The 24,843-nt window shown below is 35.0% G+C and overlaps 1 protein-coding gene across 12 annotated transcripts in view; it reads right to left on the bottom strand.

The window, feature by feature from the left end:
• The window catches only part of SNX14 (sorting nexin 14), a 92,414-nt gene that overhangs the window by 16,270 nt on the left and 51,301 nt on the right, over window positions 1-24,843 (bottom strand). For 8 of the 12 annotated variants that reach the window (XM_021693572.2, XM_044917557.1, XM_044917554.1 and 5 more), the window contains 7 exons: window positions 14,860-15,015; window positions 14,362-14,486; window positions 13,805-13,863; window positions 11,776-11,802; window positions 9,286-9,418; window positions 3,475-3,676; window positions 459-542 (listed from right to left, as the gene is read on the bottom strand). In XM_021693572.2, coding sequence (XP_021549247.1) covers window positions 459-542; window positions 3,475-3,676; window positions 9,286-9,418; window positions 11,776-11,802; window positions 13,805-13,863; window positions 14,362-14,486; window positions 14,860-15,015 — 786 coding nt within the window. The remainder of the gene's footprint in view (window positions 1-458; window positions 543-3,474; window positions 3,677-9,285; window positions 9,419-11,775; window positions 11,803-13,804; window positions 13,864-14,361; window positions 14,487-14,859; window positions 15,016-24,843) is intronic. The other 4 variants (XM_021693573.2, XM_044917558.1, XM_044917556.1 and 1 more) reach the window with 1 other exon arrangement.

The raw sequence follows: 24,843 nt of genomic DNA, 5'->3' as shown, positions 1-24,843 counted from the left end.
TATGTTAAAAAAAAAAAAAAAAAAAAGAAGATAGCAGGAAGGGAAAAATGAAGGGGGGGAAATCGGAGGGGGAGACGAACCATGAGAGACTATGGACTCTGAGAAACAAACTGGGTTTTAGAGGGGAGGGGGGTGGGGGGATGGGTTAGCCTGGTGATGGGTATTAAAGAGGGCACATACTGAATGGAGCACTGGGTGTTATATGCAAACAATGAATCATGGAACACTACATCAAAAACTAATGATGTAATGTGTGGTGATTAACATAATTAAAAATATATATATAAGGCAGAAATAAGATAAAAACAGTTCATTCCTATTATGAACAGCAGTGTACACAAGTGTTACTGTCACATTTTCTTGGTATAATTACTTAAAATCAAAAAATTAATCTAGTTCAATAGCTTCTTCAAGAAAGCTAATGCGAAAATGGAACATTTTTTTCAAAAACAACATACCATGAAATTCTGTTAGTTTTGATTCAAGTACATAGAATTCTAGATATCTTCTATAGACAGACCAATGTTCAGGCTCATGCCCAACTGTAAATTGAATGAATACACAATAAGTAATAAATAATTTTATAAACTATTAGAAATTATTCCAGTCTTAATAATTATTTCTTAACATCACCATTAACGTATTTTATCCCATATTTTAATTTTAAATTTAAGAGATGGATAAATTTTACCTATTTATGAAGTTATCTAATAAATAATTTTTCTACAACAGAATCATAGAGCTGACAAATTTCAAAAAATAATGCAGTTATTATTTTTAAAATGTCATAGAAATAATGTATTTCATAAAACTTATAATCAATTTTAGGTCTCTCAAATATTTACCAACTGTCCTGATCTAAAACAATACAGACAGCACTATCCAACAGAACCTACTGCAATTCTGAAAATGTTTTATATTATCTGCATTAATATAGAAGCTATTAGCCACATGTAGTTACTGATCACTTGAAATGTGGCTATTGTAAGTAACTAAAATTTTAATATAATTTAATTTTCACTGATACATGTGGCCACTAAATTGAATAGTACAAAGTAATGGTTTACAGAATGAATTGGGTCAGACTGCCTATTCCAATCCCAGCTCCCCCATTTACTAAGTGAACTTGAACAAATAACCTCACTGTGCCTTAAGTTGCTTAGAATAAAAATAATTGTACCCATTACATAAAATAATCCACTTAAATCACTTCTGTAGAGTGCACAGCACAGAGTAAGCACCCCCAAAATGTTAACTGCTATTATTAGCATCTCATGTCATTCTAGCATGGATTTGGAAATGCAATGAACAAAGTCAACTAAAACCACAATAACCCAGGGGCACCTGGGTGGCTCAGCCTGTTGAGCATCTACCTTCAGCTCAGGTCATGATCCCAGGGTCCTGGGATTGAGCCCCGCATCGGTCTCCCTGCTCAGCGGGAGACCTGCTTCTCCCTCTCCCACTCCCCCTGCCTGTGTTCCCTCTCTCACTGTGTCTCTCTCTGTCAAATAAATAAATAAAATCTTTAAAAAAACACACACACACACAATAACCCAAAAACACCACCTGTATTTAGAAAAAAACATGATAGGGGCACCTGGGTGGCTCAGTCAGATAAGCGTCTGCCTTCAACTCAGGTCATGATCCCAGGGTCCTGGGATCGAGCCCCACATCAGGAGCCCGCTTCTCCTTTCTCTCTCCCTCTGCCTCTCCCCCTGCTTGTGCTCACTCTCTCTCTCTCTCTCAAATAAATAAATAAAAGCTTTTAAAAAAAAAAAAACATGATATAGTCACAATCTATAAAGGAAATCGAATTTTTCTTCCTCAACATTGGTCTTAAAAGATCTATATCATCCTTAGTTTTGGTTTTTAAAATCCTAAAATTGCTATTTTGCTACACATATAAAATCAATGATGCACTTTTTTCCCCTCATGGGCCATGGCTTCCTAAAAGCACATTACATTGACAAAGTCTGTAGCACTGCTGAGAAAAATAATCCTTAGTTTTAAGATTTTTTGGTTTAAATTTTATGGTTAAATTATTAAGGCAAACTTCTAAAAATAAAGCACAAAAATTAATGATGTCTGTCCAAAAGGCAAAAGCATAGTAATTTAAAAGTATATCATATGTAAATCTTTGAAAAGGACACAAGTTACATGCTTACATAAATTTACTTATAATGATAGGAATTTATATGTGAAGAGTCAGAAGTTTAAAATAATTTTCTGAGAAAGAAGAACAGTGTGGGAAGAGCCAGACTTTAAGTACTAAGCACAGAAGTAGTTGAATCCAGAAACTAACTACAGTATTTCTTTTCAATTCTTTCCAACACTTAAAATGCCAATCAGTAGAAACAGCAGACAAAGATGCATACCAAACTATGTTTGAAACTGAAATCAGACTATAATATCAACAATGGTTTGTCTCTACACCTATTAGAATGCTGAGCTAGAAAAGCAACCAGCAAGACTGAATGGCAACAGCAGCAAAATCAAGTAGCACTGACTCCGAACTGGACAGAGCAAGACCATGCCTGGTACTTAGTTATAAGAGGAAAAATCATAGATAGCTACTCCAAGCATTCTTCCTTTCCCATTACTATGTTTTATTTCTTGAAATAGGATTAGCTTCTAAGAAAAATTTTAAAAACCTATTATTTTTTGAAAAACAAGGGGAATTATTAGCACTGACCTTCATGCTAACATTTAGTCACTCCTCTCTCAAAACCTTTTCTTTTAATTTAATTTTATTATGTTAGTCACCATACATTACATCATTAGTTCAAAACCATTTCCTACCACTGCCACTTTTTTTTCCTTCTTTCACCACAGACAGTTCCCTCTGCCCAAGCTCAACTTCATTTTTCTATCATTCCCAAAATGTGCACAACTTTGATGTGCTTTTGCTCACACTGAATGCCCCACTTCTTGGACAAAACCCAGGGTAGTGACTGTTACCTTGCTATGGATGCTATTTACCCCCTTCTCTATTAGTTCACATCTGAAACTACCAAAAGAAAAAAGATAGCAAAACATGAGGAAAATTTGTCACATTGTGTTTTATCATATTTTTATAAATTCTAATTAGCCCACAACAATGGAAGAGAAATGCTATCTTAATGAAACTGGTATAATACCTGATACACTGCTATATGTGTTACTCATAGTCAATTAAGTATAATGGTTAATGATGATGGCAACAAAACCATTAAAAGAACATTACATAAAATGCCTTGCTGCATTGTCAACATGTCTCACACACATCTACTCAATATGTATTGGTTGAACAAATTAGTTAAATGGTACTAGAGATAACCTAGAAAAGCCTAAGCTTTCATTCAAATTTCTGTTCAGACACTTACCGTTCAGATGTGCAGTCATACTCAAAAGTTAGAAATGGAAAAATGTTTATCATTCCTGATAAATACAGACTAATCAGCATCTTTTAAGAAAGGTATTCATAAAGCTTCCTACCTGCTCTTCTATCATTTCTTTCGACATCAATACAAAACACAGGTATTCTCTCCTTTTTCTCTTTCCTTTCAGAGGAAGGATCTTCAAAAAAGTCTACATATGGAATGCTAATTTTCCATGCAGCAAGGTTTCGGGGAGTATTAGGTGTGCTCACAGCTTCCACTGGAGAATCATCTTCCATTACAACAATACCTTCTTCAATCTGGAAAAACATCATCAGGAAAAATTTAGTATTTCCAGGTCCTTTAGACCTATAGCATACAAGGTACAACTATAAAGAGTATGTCCATATAAATTCCATAATTTTCTAATACAAAACATTTGAAATTAGGTGATACCAAATTTTCTACAAAAAATACAAAGATAAAAAATTAAAAACAAGTTACTAGCATCAACTCCAGGATTTATTACATCACCTATATATGAAAATTCCATAGAAAAGAGAAAATAGGCACTTCAGAGATTAAAGATCTTGAAAATATACAAATATAGAAAAATATTTAACTATGGTACTAAGTAAAAATTAATGTACTGGTATCTTTCATTCTGACAATATGTATTGAGAAAGAGTCATAAAACAGTTTTAACTAAGTAAAGATGGTCACCGACTTATGATAGTTCAAAACTTATGATTTTTCAACTTTACCATGATACAAAAGCGATATGCATTCAGTAGAAGCTGTACTTTGAATTTTGAGTTTTTATCTTTTCCCAGGCTAACAGTGTGCAGTGTGATAATCTCTTGTGATACTGGGCGGTGGCACAAGCCACAGCTCCTGGGCAGCCACTCAATCACGAAGGTAAACAACCAATACACCTACAACCATTCTGTACCCAAAAAGCCATTCTTTTTCACTTTCAATACAGTATTCAATAAATTACATGAGATATTCAACACTTTATTATAAAATAGGCCTTGTGTTAGAGGATTTTGCCCAACTGTAGGCTAATGTAAGCATTCTGAGCTTGCTTAAGGTAGGCTAGGCTAGGCTAAGCTATGATGTCCAGTAGGCTAGGTGTATTAAATGCATTTTTAGCGTCACGTTGGACTCCCTGCTCAGCGGGGAATCTGCTTCTCCCTCTACCCCCCACTCGTGCGCATGCACTCGCTCTCTCTCAAATAAATAAAATCTTTTAAAATTAAAAAAAAATTATAAAAAGTTAAATGCATTTTCAACTTTCTAAAAGAAAATGTCCCCCACTGTAAGCTAAGGAAGATCTATAATTCCACTTCTGGGAATGTAGTCTAATGAAAGTATTTATTCCAAGTAAATTTTTTTTAAACTGTGGAAAAGGCACAAGTATAAATATATTCACTGCAGTTAAGTAATATAAAAAATGAAAAATGACCTAAAAGGGACACACCTCCATAGAATTAAGTTTCTTTTTTCAACTCTTGGCTTCTAAAATTTTAATAATATAAATGTTTAAAATAGTAGTTTAAAATATTACTTGAAGAACAATTGTTTTTAAAAAGAAATTTTAAACATGTTCTAGAAATATACATAAAGAAGGAAAAACTGTCTCTACTTCATTAAATTAAAAGGGAACCTCTGAATTAACACATTAAAACACCTGATCACCTAGACATCTCAAATTCATGTTAAAGAAGGCAAAATATTACAGATAAAACACATCCATCTTGAACATACTTTTTTTTAAAAGATTTTATTTGAGAGAGAGAGAGAGAGAGAGAGAGAAAACAACCAGGGGGAGTGGGAGAAGCAGGCCTATGGCTGAGCAGGGAGCCTGATGCGGGGCTCAATCCCAGGACCTTGGGATCATGACCTGAGCCTAAGGCAGACGCTTAACGACAGAGCCACCCAGGTGCCCCTTGAACATACTTCTTTAAGACAATGAGTCAAAGACTGTGCACACTTAAGAAAATTCTGAATAGTGTATTCAGAGCAAATGAGTAGTAGAGAGAGATTTCTTTCCAGAATTTTAGCACCCTACCTTCAATCTCAGTTTTACTTTTTTCCCCACACCTGGCAGTCACCTCTCTTCTAAGTGAATTCTTTCCCTCCCCCACAACGTCCCTTAGCAATTATCCTTTTCTGTTCTTGTCCGAAAATGGCTTTCCATAATCCCTAGTAAGACTGTTAGTGACCTTAGGAGGACCTCTTAATACTCTATTAAAAAGCCTTCAAGTCCTAAAAAGAAAAAAAAAAACTATAAAAACAGATGATATGTATTGGTTTTTGCCTTTTTGGGGACAAGGCTTATCTCCTTATATACCTGAAAGAAAAACAGAAGAATTTGTGAGGGAAATGCCCACTCCATTACTTGGAACCTGAGGTACAGAGTAGCATTTTCTATGGCTATTACAACTGTATTTTTGTTAATGGATTCAGCTTCTTAGATATCAGAAGGGTAACTGATCATAAAATGACAGATAATTTGTTTAACAAGCTGACTAAATGCCAAAAAACAGACATTCTTGGGGCACCTAGCTGGCTCAGTCAGCGAAGCACATGACTCTTGACCTCAATATTATGAGCCCAAGCCCCGTGTTGGGTGTAGAGTTTATTTAAAAAAAATACATTCTTAAATAAAAAGTTCCCTAAAATCAATCTAAGAAACAAAACGAGAGAACAAAATTCTTAGCAACATAAAAATATCCATGAAACAAAGGACAAATTTTTAAAATGAATTACTATTACTGTTACCATTTAAATGGTATTTACATCAAAATAGTTTAATGAATAATCTCTAGGGCAGTATTTCTCTAAAGAATTTTCAGGGCTTCCTTTAATGTTATTTGAAAGTAAGTAAATATTATAAACCAAAATTTAATGAAAAGGAAAACAAAGTACTTTTTTGTTTTCATACAGATCTTCCCTCTACAAAAAGGATGGAGAATAAGGGTGGCAGAGGATAAAAGGCAAAAAGATGTCCCCCTATTTCCTTAAGAAATACTAATGTTCCTCATTATTATCTTTTCCTATATGGAAATAACTGCCAACATACCAATGGGCATATTACATTCCAAAAGTTTATTTGCAAATTAGTTCTGAACTTGGACAGATAAACACTTTCAAACAGACTCAATCTTATGCAGTGGACTTTGGTTCCCAGGCCAGCATACATATGTCAATCTAATCCATAATTTACATTCATACATTTATGAGAATTGATACTATTATAATACTGTATAGTGCTTATTGCCCTTACCATATGCTAGGTACTGTCCTAAGTGCTTCGTGCATATTACTTGTTCAATCCTCACAACACCCTTATGTAAGCTAGATACTATCATCCCCATTCACATGTGAGGAAACCAAGTCACAATAAAATTAAGCAATTTATCCAAGGTCACATAGCAAGGAGGCACTGCCACCAAATGATCACATCAAGATTTCTAAAAGAAAATGTCTTCTAGGTCCCAAATGAGAATCACACACCACTTTAGCCCTGGTAATGAGCCTGGCAACTTCCCTTTCCCCTGAACTTCCTCAACAAGACAAAGAAGATTCCTCAAGGTCCACAGCTTAGAACTAGCACCGTGCTGGGGTGCCTGGCTCAGTTGGAAGAACATGTAACTCTTGATCTTGGGGTCGTGAGTTCAAGCCCGTTGGGGGTAAAGATTACTTAAATAAATAAACTTAAAAAAAAAAAAAACTAGCACAGTGCCCTCTAAATCCTAACTGACACCATCTTAGTCTGGGTCAACAGCCTATTCACCCATACCTTTTCTTTCAGAGTATTAGAGATTAGTTTGTGCTCTTCTTATACTTTTGCTTATCACTATCTTTGCTTCCAAATCAAGAATTTTCTTCTTTCTTGAGCCACTATAAAACAGAACTCTCTCACCTTTTTTTTTTTTTTTTTTTTTTTCTTGAAGCAAAAACAAAAAAAAAAACAAAAAAACAAAAACAAAAAAAACAGCTTATATTTCAAGTAATCAGGCAGAACAAAAAATAAAAAGTACGTCTTCCCAAACAAAAACTATGTTTTGGAAAGTTCACAATAACATGGGTAAATGCTTTCACTTCTATTAAGTAATATTAAGTGGGAAGGTAATATTAAGTAATATTAAGTGGGAAGGTAATATTAAGTAATATTAAGTGGGAAGGTAATATTAAGTGGGAAGAGAGTGGGATGTGGATGAGAAAGGAAAGGTTTTTTTTTTTTTTTAAATCACCAAAATGTTAACAGAAATGGTTACTGAGTGGTAGGATTATGGGTGGTATTTTAAATTTGTTGCCACTTTTCCATATTATTAAAAAACTGAGATTATAATATGCTTAAAATTTTAAAAATACATAAATAAACATTATTTTGAAAAAAGACTACCTCTTCTGGTCTACTGTCTTTCTTCTACCCACACTTTTAAGAAAAGACCAGGGCATAACCAGAAAAAAGAATGTTATATTTGGATTACCTAAGAAGGAAAAAAGAAGAATTAAGATTTTCTTCCACTTAAATTATGAAGCAATGAATCTCCTTAAAATATATTTAATACATACTTAATATATATATAATTATATGTATTTATAAGTATATATAAATATATATAAATACAATATAAATTAAAAATAATATAAAAATATAAATATATAAAAATATAAAACTATGGCCTTCTCAGTCCTTCATTTTTAGACAGACCTTAACAAAAAACTTCTGTCCTCTGTGACTGAAAATTTTTAAGCAAATTTCAACTTTATAATCATATACTCAAAAGAGGAATGAAGTATAAAATGCATCTTACTTAACTTCAAAGTAACAACAACAACAAAAAGATAAAATGCCAAAGAGAATGGTTAGCAATAAACATTCATCATGCAATGGGACACAGGTCAAAAGGAAGGAGTAAGAGAAAAAAATGGGTTTATATACTCTTCTCTCCCCCATTCCTTCTTCTTGGTCATTGACAATCCAATCACTTCTATTCATGCCTTTTGATATCCAGGTTAGTAAATATCTTAAGGGCAAAGTCTCTCTTAATCATCATTTTATCCCCACTGCTCAGTCATTAAAGAGCAAAATAAGGACCCAGGAACTCTGTTTAATAAAGATTTGTTTAACAAATAAAAAGTACAGATGAGACAATATCTGTCTTTATGGAATTAACTGGTAAAGAAAACAATCATAAACATATCATTTCAAATACAATTTTTGGTGCATGCTTTAACATATGCTCTAACAAGGGGCACAAATGAGGGAATGTTCAGTTCTACTTGGGGATCCAGGTAAGGGTTTAAGGGAAGCAGCTGGATTCTGAAAGATAAATATGAATTTTCTATGTAAATAAAAGATATTCCAAGGACAGCATGTGCAAAGATCAAGGAGATAAAATAGCATGGTGGGTGTAATGTGCATATAAATCAACCACAAATCTTGTTAAAGTACAAATTGATTCAGTAGGTCTAGGATGGAACCAGAGATTCTTCACTTATACTAAGCTCCCAGGTAATACTGATGCTGTTCATGTAACAATCACAGTTTGAGTATCAAGGAGTAAGGGAATTTATCAATAATTCTGTTTGCCTGGACCATATGGTTGGAAAGAGATAAGATCAGGATACAAAGTAAAAGCCTAACCACATGATGGTAAATTGTTTGACTATTAGAACTACCTCAGCTCAATAAACCATTCTGGCCTTAACAAGCAGTTAACTTAGTGCTCAGGATCTTTACAAATTAGATTAGCACCATGAAACTATAATAACTAATGAAAAAATAAGGGATAGAAAAGAAGTCTGAAATAAGTAAAATAAAGGAGAGAGAAAACAAAATAAGCATGTCCAATTTTTATGCCATTGTAGGTCTGAATTTATACATATATCAAATTGAAGAATTTTTACTTACAAAGTCATCTTCACCTTCAGCTAACCCATAATTAGGCAACATAGCTCCTTCCATTGTGGTACTTTTAAATACTCCTTTAATTTTGCTACCTATTCTGCTGATTCCAAATGATTCTCCTCTTTTCTGTGTGCTCCTAAATATTAAACAAAAATGTATCAAGTACATAGCGAATTATCACAACAGTCTAGTTTACTCTAAACAATAAAAATAGCTGTGAAAAGGGTAATCTGAAGATAGAGCTAACATAACTTTTTGGAGTTCTTAGTCATAGATTGAGTCCCAACATCTCAGAAGACAAAAGTGACAAAACATTTAAAGTTTAAATTTGGGGGTATGAATAAATGGGACAGTATTTACTAATAAATGTTTGGAATTTACCTACTATTTAAAACATTAACTGAACTAAAATGTTTTAAAAGATGAGAGCCCCCTAGTGGTACACAGTTCTTACTGCCATACATATTTTGAAATAAAAAATGTGGTAAGAACAACATTCAAAACAATGTATCCATTTAGAACTGCACTGCTAAAATAACAGTGTAACAGAAAAAAAATATAAAACTATGACCTTCTCAGTCCTTCATTTTTAGACAGACCTAAACAAAAACTTCTGTCCTCTGTGACTGAAAATTTTTAAGCAAATTTCAACTTTATAATCATATACTCAAAAGAGGAATGAAGTATAAAATGCATCTTACTTAACTTCGAAGTAACAAAAAAAAAGATAAAATGCCAAAGGGAATGGTTAGCAATAAACATAAGTACAAAAGCAAATGTAGCCTAAGGAAGCAGCCTGCTCTGACATACATATTAAATATTGGTTTTATAATTTTTTTCAAAAGTAAATTTCTAAAAGCAGAAATAGCTGGAAAGCAACAACAAAAAATAATCCAAAAAGCAGCAAAAATGTCCTCCACTACAGCCTACTGTCCCATGTTTCAACAAAGAAAAGCAGACCTTTTACCCAATTTAAAACTCATGCTCACTATGTAATGCTGCCCATACAAGAGATACCCTTAAATAAAAATGACTATTTTAAAATCCAAAAAAGTTTGCTATGGATGCTTAACTTAATGGACAGCTATTATTCTCACAAGCAAAATTTATTTACTGAAATAACACAACAATTACAGAAATAAAAATAAATTCATCAAGTTTCAAATATACCTGGTACATTAATGATGTGCATTTTATACAAGTCTAAGGAGCAAATCAGACTTATTTTAAAACTGGAAAAACTCTAATAAACAGTTAGTAGTAAAAAGGGTACTTAAATCAGAAGATTATTTTATTTAAACAAGCATTCAATCTGGTTTTTTTTAAATCCAGAACTGTAAACACAATTCTCTCTGATAGAGTGTTTCCAAAACCAATTATGAAAATGTTAACAAAATATTACTAAAATCTCTAGGATTTAGATAGATTATACAAAATTGGACTTTTTGAAATCTGACATTTTTTTAAATATCTCACTTCTGATTATCCCCAGAAATACACAAATACTGTACTTCTTGCTTTAAAAAAAAAAAGTTCTTTAAACACAAGTAATTCTAAAAGTAATTTAGCAAAACCAGTAACAAAAAAATCAATCAATCAGTAGCTTTGAACAGATGGATACTAGCTTTTTATTTTATTTTAAACTGACATTTTTATTTTATGACATATATCATGCTATTTCAAAAAAGAGATATCCAGGGGGGCCTGGTTGGCTCAGCTGGTACAGCCTGAGACTCTTGACCTCAGGGTTGTGAGTTCAATCTCCACACTGGGCATGGAGTCTACCTCAAATAGATAAAATCTTAAAAAAAATAAAGAAAGAAAGAAAGAAAACAAAAAGGAGATATCTAGAATCAAATTAGAGGTTAAATTTAAAAGGATATCCCAGGGACACCTGGTGGCTCAGTGGGTTAAGCCTCCGCCTTTGGCTCAGGTCATGATCCCAGGGTCCTGGGATAGAGTCCCACATCGGGCTCCTTGCTTGGCAGGGAGCCTGCCCCTTTCCCTGCTTCTGCTCTTTCTCTCTCTTACCCTCTCTCAAATAAATAAATAAAATCTTAAAAAAAAAAAAAAGATATCCCCAAAATACAATAAGATGAAAACAGAGAGGGAGGCAAACCATAAGAGACTCTTAACTAAAGGAAACAAACTGAGGGTTGCCAGAGGGGAGGTGGGGGGGGGGATGGGGTAATTGGGTGATGGGCAGAAAGGAGGGCACATGATGAGCACTGGGTGTTATACGCAACTGATGAATCACTAAATTCTACCCCTAAAACTAATAATACAGTATATGTTAACTAAATTGAATTTAAATAAAATATTTTTTAAAAATAAATAAATAAAAGGATAACCCAAATAGTTGATATAAAGGCAGTAGTAATAGCAGTGTTTCCTTTTCCCTTTTTGTTGTACTTAGGTTGTTTTGGGACATATTTTCTGAACTTAAAAAGATAATTTATATAGAAAAAAATCACATGCTGTCTCAAGACTTACCGAAAATCATCCAAACTTAGGCTACCTCTGCAGTAACAGATAAGTGAAATTATATAAGGAAAGGAGAGAGAGAAAGCCCAGATATTAAACAAGTTTCACTTTAGAAAACAAAACAAAATTTAACAGCTTTAAAGGTTACACAACTGGACAGCATTTATCTCTGCAAAGGGAAAGAATCTGTATGACATAATAAAGGAAAGAGAAAGCACCATGGCTGTGGAGGGGTGGGGTGGGAATTGGGGGTATGAATTCTAGACCATTAAAAACAAGTTCTTAAACTACTGTCAGGAAATAACTGTATTTTTTGCCCTCATTTAGGCACACCATTTGTTTGATATGGTGGAAAGTATGCAGAGACTAAGCCACCAAAAACTTGGCACAGAAAACAAACTCAGTGTTTTCCAACATGAAATTCAAGTCTGTATTAAATATAATTATATATGCTTCACACATTTTGAAATATATGTTTTAAGCTAAGAAACAAAGTGAACAAAAGAAAGTCCCTAAATATATTTTTTAAGTTATCCTTCGAGTATGGAAGAAACAGAACAACAGGTTAACATTAATATGCATTAAAATTTTTACTTTTAAAATACAATTAAACAGAATATAGACATAAAATATATGAATAAATATTTTACATATTTAAGTCACTTAGCAAATCAGCAATGCTACTCTAAATTTTCAATGAAAGAATGTTAAGTAAGTCTTTTACTTATTTTATATAGGTAAATGAATAAGTATCACAGAAGCAGAGTCCTGACAAGACTGATAGTTAATATTAAAGTCAGGTCAATATAAAGAAAAACATACTTTTAAAGACCATAATCAGTACACACAATGTAAAGAGTCCATATTTTCGTCCTGTTTATCTTATATTTTAAAGAGAGCAAAATTAGTGTAGTATGTTGGAAGACAACCAGGTGTTCTCAAAGTGGCAAAGAAAGCTTTCCAACTCTGAAGTTATGACCCTGACTTAGTTCCTCGGCAGGCTTATAAGATCAAAGAACCACTTTCCCCTAAATGGTCCTATACAGGAGAGTGATTAAGCTTAATATTCTACTATGGCACTCCAAAATCCTGTCTATAAACAGAAATAAATTCCACCTGCTTCTCAAATGATGCTGGAAAATTCGATAAAAGTCTTAAAAAAGTATTCAAATAAAAGAAGAGGTATTTAGATTGGATAAAGTATGCTATTTTAAATAACAAGGATAGAATTTTTGTTAAGTCAGTGTTTCATGACTGTAATATATAAATTCAACAATCAAAAAATTCAAATCTGTTTCTACATCCCTTGGTTAATGTCAAAAAATACAATATATCCTCCTCATGGCTAAGGTTTTCACATTTTTCCTTGTTCTATCTAAAAACACTCCAGTTTCTGACCTACTTGTGTCTTTGTACCACATCTCCAACTTACTTATATATTAGATTCTTGCTCAAACTGGAAGGTGTTGAGAGCAATGTGAATATCTATTCTGTGGACTGACAGATTTGATATCTGTGTCAATTTTGTACGTACAACAATATAAGGGCAAATCAAGACATTACTTATCCAGTTTATAAATGGATAAAGCTCTCTTTTCTGTTATTTCTCTGAGTTACATAACTATGCACATATATTTCCAGAAAGGGAAAAGGGAAAGGGAGAAAAACCTCTCCACATTTGTAACCAGTAAGTACTCTAATAAAAAGTATTCTCCAGGGGGAAAAAAAGCGGTCTAAAATTGAGTTATCTATAGATTTCATTTATGCATGTAGTCCATAAGATCCAATAAAGCAGGTGATCAAGCACTAATATGTATTAATTATGATATTAGGAAGGCAATGGTGTGTATCTTGTTAAATTTTTCTAAAAGAATTTCAGGCATTTTCAGGTTACTATATACGGTACAACTCTATAATAACTTAATAAAATGTCTACTTATGTAGCAATGGCACCACATAATCAAAAAAGAACAGACACAAGAATAATTAGCAACAGCAAGTACAAAAACAAACCATACAGATGACTTACCATACCTACCTGTTCAATTTTGAATTGCGTGTTGGTGATTCTGCACCTCTTAAAAGTTGCCTGAAATACTTTAAAAAAATTATGATTAATCTATTTTATATTAAAACATGTTATTTTACCATACTACTTTGCACTCCAAAGAAAACAAAATTTAAATCAAGTGAAAACAACCATAGGCAAATAGAGTAAGGATTATAATACTGCAAATGGAGATATTCAGGTGATTTGATTTCCACATGTCTGTAAATAATGTATGTAAAAGTAGAATGGAGTTTCTGCAACACCACAGTATTATAAAGCCACTCAGGCATATGGCAAATCAGGTAGACCAATTTGGTCACAATCTACCTAATCAGATATATACAAATATGGTTTTGGTATTGAGAATTTTTACAGTAAACTTCTAATCTCCGTTAATTTCTGTAGTGAAAGAGTATTCACTTTTTAAATTAATCATATTTTATTTCTCTGTTTATTTTGTTATTTGAATCACTCATCTATTGATATCAAAGCCACTATGAAATTTTGAAGAAAAATCCTTAAACAAGATTAGTATTTTGACTTACCTCATCACTGTGGCAGAACATAGGAGTAAACACATTCTCCAAGAGAGACAGTACATGTTCGTATGCTTCAAAAAGACATCTCATAGTTTGAAGTTTAACAACATCTATATATGGGCCTTCAGCAACTATTAAAAAAAATTACATTGTAGAAATTGTTTATGAATACCATAAATACATTATATATTAGTTTAAAATAACAGTGAGAGAGCATACAAACAGTCCTAAAACTTTGTTTCGCAGAAAAGCCACTTGTAAGGTATAAAAATCAAACCAGGATGAGGAATCAGAACCACCAAGCTACAATTCTGGCAAGTATTAGTTAGGTGAATTGTGAGTCAATTTCTTCATCAAAGCTTTCATCTTTTTAGTTAAATAGGAAAATGGCTACCTGTGCACCTCACACAGCTGTTGTAATAATAAACACTGAATACAGAAGAAAATTCTGAAAACGTTAAAATTTGTAAAAGGGCTATATTCTCATCAACATCTTTGACTTACTTTTTTGAATCTCTTCTACAATAAAGGGATCAAATCGAATTTTGTCTATACTTTCATCCAAACAATATGTTTTATAAATCTTCTGCAATTCTTCATGAAGAGAAAGCATTTCATCATTTGATAACTCTGGTCGTAAAATTCTATCATTGAATTCCTCTAGCAAATTAGGAAAACGAAAAAATGAATTATTTCAATATAAAATAATACAATATATAATATACTCTTCCCAGTCTTATTGTAATCAATATTAAAAGCAACAATTACAATCTATTCATCATTTTAAGCTTTCTAAAAAAATTTAATTGGAAATAAAATTTACCCAGATGAATGAGAAACTCAGTTAACCAAATATTTTATATGATAATATAAAATATGTAAATACTTGCACAGCAATACGAATTTCTAAAATTTAGAATAGTATATTTAAAGAACGTATTCGATTAATTGTTTATACCAAGGGGCTTTAATATTTTGAAATCCAATTCACTAAATAACAGTGAAACCTAAGGTTTTTTAAGTTCCAGTCAATGTTTTTATTTTTATTTTTTTAAGATTTTATTTATTTATTTGACAGAGACAGAGACAGCAAGAGCAGGAACACAAGCAGGCAGAGTGGGAGAGGGAGAAGGCTTCCCGCTGAGTAGGGAGCCCGATGTGGGGCTTGATCCCAGGACTCTGGGATCATGACCTGAGCCGAAGGCAGACGCTTAACAAATGAGCCACCCAGGCGCCCCACAGTCAATGTTTTTAAACAATATTTCCTTCTATCATGGAGGCTATAGACTACTAATGGAGCTGGGTATGAAAACAAATTAATCTTTTTTTCTAAAATCACAGATGACAGCAGAACAGACAAAATATTAACTGCCTTTCCTTATTACAAGAGGTATTAACATGGAGTTCACCCCCTAATTTTTAATTATCCAACTGAAACATAAAGAGGAAATGAAATAGTTTTTAAAAAAGGAACAGAACATATATGATCTTGGGATAATAGCCAATTCATATAATTGGAGCCTTGAAGGGAAAGGAGGAAAAATAACGAGGCAAAATATCTAAAGAGATAACAGACACGAACTTTCTTTCTTAGATTTTTAGAGAAGAAGAGAGAGTGTGAGTGGTGGGGCTGCGGGGGAGGATAGGGGGAGAAAAGAGAGAGAATCCCAAACAGGCTCCATGCTCAGAGTGGAGCCCAACACAGGGCTCAATCTCACGACCGAGAGATCTTGACCTGAGCCAAAACCAAGAGTCAGACGCTTAACCAACTGAGCCACCCAGGTGCCCCAACAGCCAAGAATTTTCAAAAGTGATGAAAGACACCAACCTACATATTCAAGAATTTCAGTAAAATCTAAGCAGAACATATAAAAAGAAAACTACACAGTACAGTCAAATTTCTGAGAACCAAAAATTAAGAGAAAACTGTAAAACCAGCCAGGGAGAAAGGGGATATTATAAAAAGAGGTGCATACATAAGAATGGCAGGTAATTTCTCCTTAGGAGGAATAGTTATTGGGGCACCTGGGTGGCCCAGTCAGTTAAGTGTCCAAATCTTGATTTCTGCTCAGGTCATTATTTCAGGGTGTTAAAAGAAAAACCTGTCAATCTAAAATTCCATATTTGGTAAAAATAGCCTTCAAAATGAAGACAAAATAAACATCTTTTCAAAAAGACAAAAACTGATAGTCCAAGATGGCAGAGGAGTAGGAGACCTAAGTTTCGTCTCCTCCCAGGAATTCAGCTAGATCGTTATCAAATCATTCTGAACACCTGCAAACTCAACCTGAGATGTAAGAAAAGAATAACTGCAACTCTACATAAAGAAAGACAACCACTTTCTGCAAGAATGACAAGACGGAAAAACTCACCTCAAGAAAGAGAACAAGAGGCAGTACTAACTGCCAGGGACCTAATCAGTATGGATATAAGTAAGATGTTGGAAGTAGAGTTCAGGATAATGATTAAAAAGATAATAGCTGGGCTTGAAAAAAAACAATGGAAGACACAAGAGAATCCCTTTCTGGAGAAATAAAAGAACTAAAATCTAATCAGGTAGAAATCAAAAAGGCTATTTATGAGATACAATAAAAAATGGAGGCTCTAACTGCTAGGATAAATGAGGAAGCAGAGAGAGTTAGTGATATAAAAGACCAAATGATGGAGAATAAAGAAGCTGAGAAAAAGGGATAAACAACTACTACATCATGAGCAGAGAACTCGAGAGATAAGTGATGCCATAAAGCGAAACAATATTAGAATAATTGTGACCCCAGAGGAAGAGGAAAGAGAGAGAGGGGGGCAGAAGGTATTTGGAGCAAATTATAGCAGAGAACTTCCCTAATCTGGGAAAAGAAGCAGGCATTCAAGTCCAGGAGACACAGAGAACCCTCCTCAAAATCAATAAAAATAGGTCACACTTCAACATAGAATAGGGAAGCTTGCAAATCTCAGAGATGAAGAGAAAATCCTGAAAGCAGCTCAGGGGGAAAAGAGGTCTGTAACCTATAGGTGTAGAAACATTAGACTGGCAACAGACCTATCCACAGAGACCAACAGACCAGAGAGGACTGGTATGACATATTCAGGTTGCCAAATGAGAAAAATATGCAGCCAAGAATACCTTATCCAGCAAGGGTGTCATTCAAACTAAAAGGAGAGATAAAAAGCTTCCAGGACAAATAGAAATTAAAAGAACTCGTGATCACTAAACCAGCCCTATAAGAAATATTAAAGGGAATCCTTTAAGTGAAGAGAGAGCCCAAAAGTAACATAGACCAAAAAGGAACAGAGATAATATACAGAAAGTGACTTTATAGGTAATACAATGGCACTAAATTCATATCTTTCAATAGTTACTCTGACGGTATATGGGCTCAATGCTCCAATCAAAAGACACAGGGTATCAGACTGGATAAAAAAGCAAGACCCATCAAAATGCCGTCTCCAAGAGATTCATTTTAGACCCACAGATACAGCCAGATTGAAGGTGAAGGGGTGGAAAACCATTTATCATGGTAATGGACATCAAAAGAAAGCTAGGGTAGCAATCCTTATATCAGACAAACTTGATTTTAAACCAAAGATTTTAATAAAAGATGATGAAGGACACTATTATCATAATAAAAGGGTCTATCCAACAAGAATATCTAACAATTGTAAATATTTATACCCCTAACATGAGGCATAAATTATATAAAGCCACTAATAACAAAATTAGCACATTCATAATAATACAATAAGTAGGGGACTTTAACATCCCCCTCACTGCAATGGACAGATCATCTAAGCAGATCAACAAGGAAACAAGGGCTTTAAAGGACACACTGGACCAAATGGAGTTCACAGATACATTCAGAACATTCTATCATAAAGCAACAGAATACACATTCTTCTCGAGTGCGCATGGAACATTCTCCAGAATAGATCACATACTGGGTCACAAATCAAGTCTCAACTGGTACCAAAAGACTGGGATCATTCCCTGCATATTTTCAGACCACAATGCTTTGAAACTTGAACTCAAATTTCAAAGAGACTAAAGAGCATCCTACTAAAGAATGAATGGGTCGGGGCAACCGGTGGCTCAGACAGTTAAGTGTCTGCCTTTGGCTGGGGTCGTGATCCTGGGATCAAGCCCCACATCGGGTTCCCTGCTGAACAGGGAGCCTGCTTCTCCCTCTCCCTCTGCCTGCTGCTCTCCCTGCTTGTACTCTGTCAAAATAAATAAAATCTTAAAAAAAAAAAAAATGAACTGGTCAATCAGAAAATTAAAGAAGAATTTTAAAAATTCATGGAAGGACAACTGTGTGGCTCAGTCGGATAAGCGTCTGCTTTCAGCTCAGGTCATGATACCAGGGTCCTGGGATTGAGCCCCGCATTGGGCTTCCCTGCTCAGCAGGGAGCCTGTTTTTCCCTCTCCCTCTGCCCCTCCCCCTGCTTGTGCACGCACATGCTCTCTCTCCCAAATAAATAAATAAAATCTTTAAAAAAAATTCACTGAAACAAATGAAAATGACAAACAACTGGTCAAAACCTTTGGGATTCAGCAAAGGCGGTCCTAAGAGGGAAGTACATAGCAATACAAGCCTTTCTCAAGAAACAAGAAAGGTCTCAAATACACAACCTAACCTTACACCTAAAGGAGCTGGAGAAAGAACAGCAAATAAAGCCTAAACCCAGCAGAAGAGAATTAATAAAGATGAGAGCAGAAATCAATGAAATAGAAACCAAAACAACAGTAGAATAGATCAACAAAACTAGGAGCTGGTTCATTGAAAGAATTAATAAGAATGACAAATCCCTGGCCAGACTTACCAAAAAGAAAACAGAAAGGACCCAAATAAATAAATTCATGAATGAAAGAGGAGAGATCACAACCAACACCAAAGAAATACAAACAATTATAAGAACATATTATGAACAACGATATGCCAACGAATTAGGCAATCAGGAAGAAATAGATGCATTCCTAGAGACATATAAACTACCAAAACTGAAACAGGAAGAAACAGAAAACATGAACAGACTCATAACCAGCAAGGAAATTGAAGCAATAATCAAAAATCTCTCAACAAACAAGAGTCCAGGGCCGGATGGCTTTCCAGGAGAATTCTACCAAAAATTTAAAGAAGAATTAATACCTATTCTTCTGAAGCTATTTCAAAAAATAGAAATGGAAGGAAAACTTCCAAACTCTATGAGGCCAGCATTACCTTAATCCCAAAACCAAAGACCCCACAGAAAAGGAGAATTACAGACCAATATCCTGATGAATATGGTTGCAATAATTCCTACCAAGATAATAGCCAATAGAATCCAACAGTACAATAAAAGGATTATTCACCATGACTAAGTGGGATTTATTCCTGGGCTGCAAGGTTGGTTCAACATCCACAAGTCAATCAACGTGATACGCTACTTTAATAAAAGAAAGGACAAGAACCACATGATCTTCTCAACAGATGCAGAAAAAGCATTTGACAAAGTACAGCATCCTTTCTTGATTAAAACTCTTCATAGTGTAGGGACAGAGGGAACATACCTCAATATCATAAAAACCATCAACCAAAAGCCCACAGCAAATATCATTCTCAATGGGGAAAAACTGAGAGCTTTTCCCTTAAGGTCAGGAACACAGCAGGGATGTCCACTCTCACGACTGCTATTCAACATAGTACTAGAGGTCCTAGCCTCAGCAATCAGACAACAAAAAGAAAAGGAATCCAGATCAGCGAAGAAGTCAAACTCTCACTCTTAGCAGATGACATGATACTCTATGTGGGAAACTCAAAAGACTCCACCCCAAAATTGCTAGAACTCATACAGGAATTCAGTAAAGTGGCAGGATATAAAATCAATGCACAGAGGGGCGCCTGGGTGACTCAGTCGTTAAATGTCTTGCCTTCAACTCAGGTCATGATCTCAGGGTCCTGGGATCAAGCCCCACATCAGGCTCCCTGCTCTGCAGGAAGCCTGTTCTCCCTCTCCCACTCCCCCTGTTTGTGTCCCCTCTCTTGCTGTGTCTCTCTCTGTCAAAAAATAAATAAAATCTTAAAAAAAAAAAAATCAGGGGCGCCTGGGTGGCTCAGTCGTTAAGCGTCTGCCTTCGGCTCAGGTCATGATCTCAGGGTCCTGGGATCGAGCCCCACATCGGGCTCCCTGCTCAGCGGGAAGCCTGCATCTTCCTCTCCCACTCTCCCTGCTTGTGTTCCCTCTCTCACTGTGTCTCTCGCTGTTAAAAAATGAACAAATCTTAAAAAAAAAAAAAAAAAAAATCAATGCACAGAAATCAGCTGCATTTCTATACACTAACAATGAAACAGAAAAAAGAGAAATTAAGGAGTAGATCCCATCTACAATTGCACCCAAAACTATAAGATACCTAGGGATAAACCTAACCAAAGATGTAAAGGATCTATACTCTAAAAACTACAGAACACTTATGAAAGAAATTAAGGAAGACATAAAATGGAAAAACGTTCCATGCTCATGGATTGGAAGAATACTGTGAAAATGTCTATGCTACCTAGAGCAATCTACACATTTATGCAATCCTTATCAAAATACCATCAACTTTTTTCAAAGAAATGGAACAAATAATCCTAAGATTTGTATGGAACCAGAAAAGACCCCAAATAGCCAAAGGAATATTGAAAAAAGAAAACCAAAGCCAGTGGCATCACAATCCCGGACTTCAAGCTCTATTACAAAGCTGTAATCATCAAGACAATATGGTACTGGCATAAAAACAGATACACAGATCAATGGAACAGAATAGAGAACCCAGAAATGGACCCTAAACTCTATGGTCAACTAATCTTTGACAAAGCAGGAAAGAATGTCCAATGGAAAAAAGTCTCTTCAACAAATGCTGTTGGGAAAACTGGACAGCACATGCAGAAGAATGAAACTGGACCATTTCCTTAAACCACACACAAAAATAGACTCAAAATGAATGATGAAAGCCCTAAATGTGAGACGTGAATTCACCAAAATTCTAGAAAAGAATACAGGCAGCAACCTCTGTGAGCTCAGCCGCAGCAACTTCTTGCTAGACACGTCTCCAAAGGCAAGGGAAATAAAAGCAGAAATGAACTATTGGGACTTTATCAAGATAAAAAGCTTCTGTACAGCAAAGGAAATAGTTGACAAAACCAAAAGACAACTGACACAATGAGAGTAGATATTTGCAAATGTCTTACCAGATAAAGGGCTAGTATCTTAAATCTATAAAGAACATATCAAACTCAATACCCAAAGAACAAATAATCCAATCAAGAAATGGGCAGAAGACATGAAAGACATTTTTCCAATGAAGACATACAAATGTTCCCAACAGACAACATGAAAAAGTGCTCAATATCACTTAGTATCAGGGAAATACAAATCAAAACCACAATGAGATACCACCTCACATCAGTCAGAATGGCGAAAATTAAAAGTCAGGAAATGACAGATGATGGGGAGGATGCCAAGAAGGGGGAACCCTCTTACACTGTCAGTGGGAATGCAAGCTGGTGCAGCCACTCTGGAAAACAGTATGGAGGTCCCTCAGAAAGTTAAATGGAACTACCCTATGACCCAGCAATTGCAGAACTAGGGATTTACCCCAAATATACAAATGTAGTGATCTGAAGGGGCACCTGCACCCCAATGATTATAGCAGCAATTTCCACAATAGCCAATCTATGGAAAGAGCCCAGATGTCCATTGACAGAGGAATGGATAAAGAAGATGTGCTACATATATATATAATGGAATACTACTCAGCCATCAAAAAAATGAAATCTTGCCATTTGCAATGACGTGGATGGAACTAGAGGGTATTATGCTAAGCAAAATACGTCAACCAGAGAAAGACAATTATCATATGATCTCACTCATATGTGGAATTTAAGAAACAAAACAGAGGATCATAGGGGAAGAGAGGGAAAAATGAAAAGACAAAATCAGAGAGGGTGACAAACCGTTAAGAGACTCTTTAATATAGGAAACAAACTGAGGGTTGCTGGAGGGGAGGTGGGTAGGGAGATGGGGTAATGCGTGAGGGACATTAAGCGGGGCATGTGATGTAATGAGCACTGGGCATTATATAAGACTGATAAATCACTGACCTCTACCTCTGAAACCAATAATACATTATATGTTAATTAATTAAATTTAAATTAACAAAAAAAGACAAAAACTAAGAGAATTTATCTCCATCAGATTGGTACTATAATAAATGTAAAAAAATATTTTTTTCAGCACAAGGGAAATGATAACAGAAACCTGGTTCTTCAGAATGAAATAAAAAGTCCCAGGAAGGTAAATATACCAGTAACTTAAGGGCCGGAAAAGGGGGGGGTGTGGAGGGTTTGAAAAAGAACTACCAAAGTATTGTAGAGTTTATATCCTACACAGAACTAAAATATGTTAACAGCATATCAGGCAGAAGGGGGTAATTGGAAGTACACTGAATTTCTTACAGTGTTCCTGAAGCAGTGAAATATTTTTAAATGAAGACTGTGATAAAAACTGACAGTGTAATCTCAGAGCAACCACTAAAACAAGAAGAGTGAACAGAAGAGACATAAATAAAAAGTCAATAGAAGAGACAAAATGGAATACTAAAGAATCCTCAAGTAACCAAAGAAAGGCAGGAAAGGAGTAAAAGAATAAAAAATAGATGGAACAAATACAAAACAAATACCAAGATCAAAGACCTAACAATAAACATACAATAATTACATTAAGTGTAAAGGTACACTACATGCCCCAACTAGAAAGCAAAGATTACCAACTAGTTTATTAAAAAGATTCAACTCTAGGGGTGCCTGGGTGGCTCAGATGGTTAAGCATCTGCCTTCGGCTCAGGTCATGATCTCAGGGTCCTGGGATTGCGCCCTGCATCAGGCTCCCTGCTCAGCGGTAAGCCTGCTTCTCCCTCTCCCTCTATTGCTCCCCCTGCTTGTACTCTCTCACTCTTTCTGTTGAATAAATAAATAAAATATTAAAAATAAGACAGCGGGGGCGCCTGGGTGGCTCAGTCGTTAAGCGTCTGCCTTCGGCTCAGGTCATGATCCCAGGGTCCTGGGATCGAGCCCCACATCAGGCTCCCTGCTCCACGAGAAGCCTGCTTCTCCCTCTCCCACTCCCCCTGCTTGTGTTCCTCTCTCACTGCCTCTCTCTGTCAAATAAATAAATAAAACCTTTAAAAATAAATAAATAAATAAAAATAAATAAAAATAAAAATAAAAAAGACAGCGTAGCTATATTAATCTCAAACGAAGCAGACTTAAAGACAGAGAATTACCAGAGATAAAGAGCATTTTAAAATGATAAAAGGACAAATTCATCATGAACACGACAATCCTAAATGTGTCTACACCTAATAAAGTTCAAAATACATGGAAAAAATTACAAAACTAAAGATACAAACAGCAAATCCATTAAGAAATCAGAAAGAATACAGAATATTTTTAGACAATCCATCAACTTAACCTAACTGACATTTATAAAACACTACCCAACACAACAAAACAGAAGTTCTTCTCACATGCACAGGGAACATTCATTAAGACACACCATATGTATGAGCCATAAACAAGGTTCAATAAATTGCAAAAGACTAAAATCACGCAAGAGTATGTTGTCTGATCAGAACAGTATTTTTTAAAAGATTTATTTATTTGTTTGTTTGAGAGAGAGAGAGAGAGGGAAAGAGAGCACACGCATGCTTAAGTTGGGGGGCAGGGGAGGCAGAGGGCAAGGGGGAGAGAATCCTTAAGCAGACTCCCTGCTGAGCACAGAGCCCCATGCAGGGTTCAATCCCTGGGCCGTGAGATCATGACCGGAGCCAAAATCAAGAGTCAGATCCTTAACCAACTGAACCACCCAGGTGCATTGATGAGAACAGTATTAGATTAGAAAACCATCACAGTAAGAGATCTTAAAAATCCTGTTGGTAAATTTAAGTCAAAAAAATAAACCAGAGGGAAATTTAAAAATATTTAAAACTTAACTACAATAAAAACACCACATATTTGGGGCACCTGGCTTAGTCAGTAGAGCATACAACCTTTGATCTCAGGGTCATGAGGTGAAGTCCCACGTTGGGTGTAGAGCTTACTTAAAAAACAAAACAAAAAAACAAAACACCACAGGGGTGTCTGGGTGGCTCAGTCAGTTATATATCTGACTCTTGATTTCAACTCAGGTCTTGATCTCAGGGTCATGAGATCACGCCCCGCATCAGGCTCCCTGCTCAGTGGGGAACCTGCTTCTCCCTCTCCCTCTGCCTGCGGCTCCTCCTGCTTGTGCTCTCTCTCTCTCTCTGTGTCAAATAGGAAAAAACTTTAAAAAAAAAAAAAAAAAAAAATCCGAAAAGTTTAGAATTTAGCTATAGCAATTCATACAGAAAAATTTATAGTTTTAAAAAAAAGCCTCTATCCAAAAAGAAGACAGGAATAAAATTAAGAAACCGGAAAAAGAAATGCAAACTAA

Source organism: Neomonachus schauinslandi, chromosome 8 (assembly GCF_002201575.2).
Source record: "Neomonachus schauinslandi chromosome 8, ASM220157v2, whole genome shotgun sequence".
Lineage (NCBI taxonomy): Eukaryota > Metazoa > Chordata > Mammalia > Carnivora > Phocidae > Neomonachus > Neomonachus schauinslandi.
Note: the sequence above shows the minus strand (reverse complement) of the source record. Positions and strands in the feature narration are given on the sequence as shown.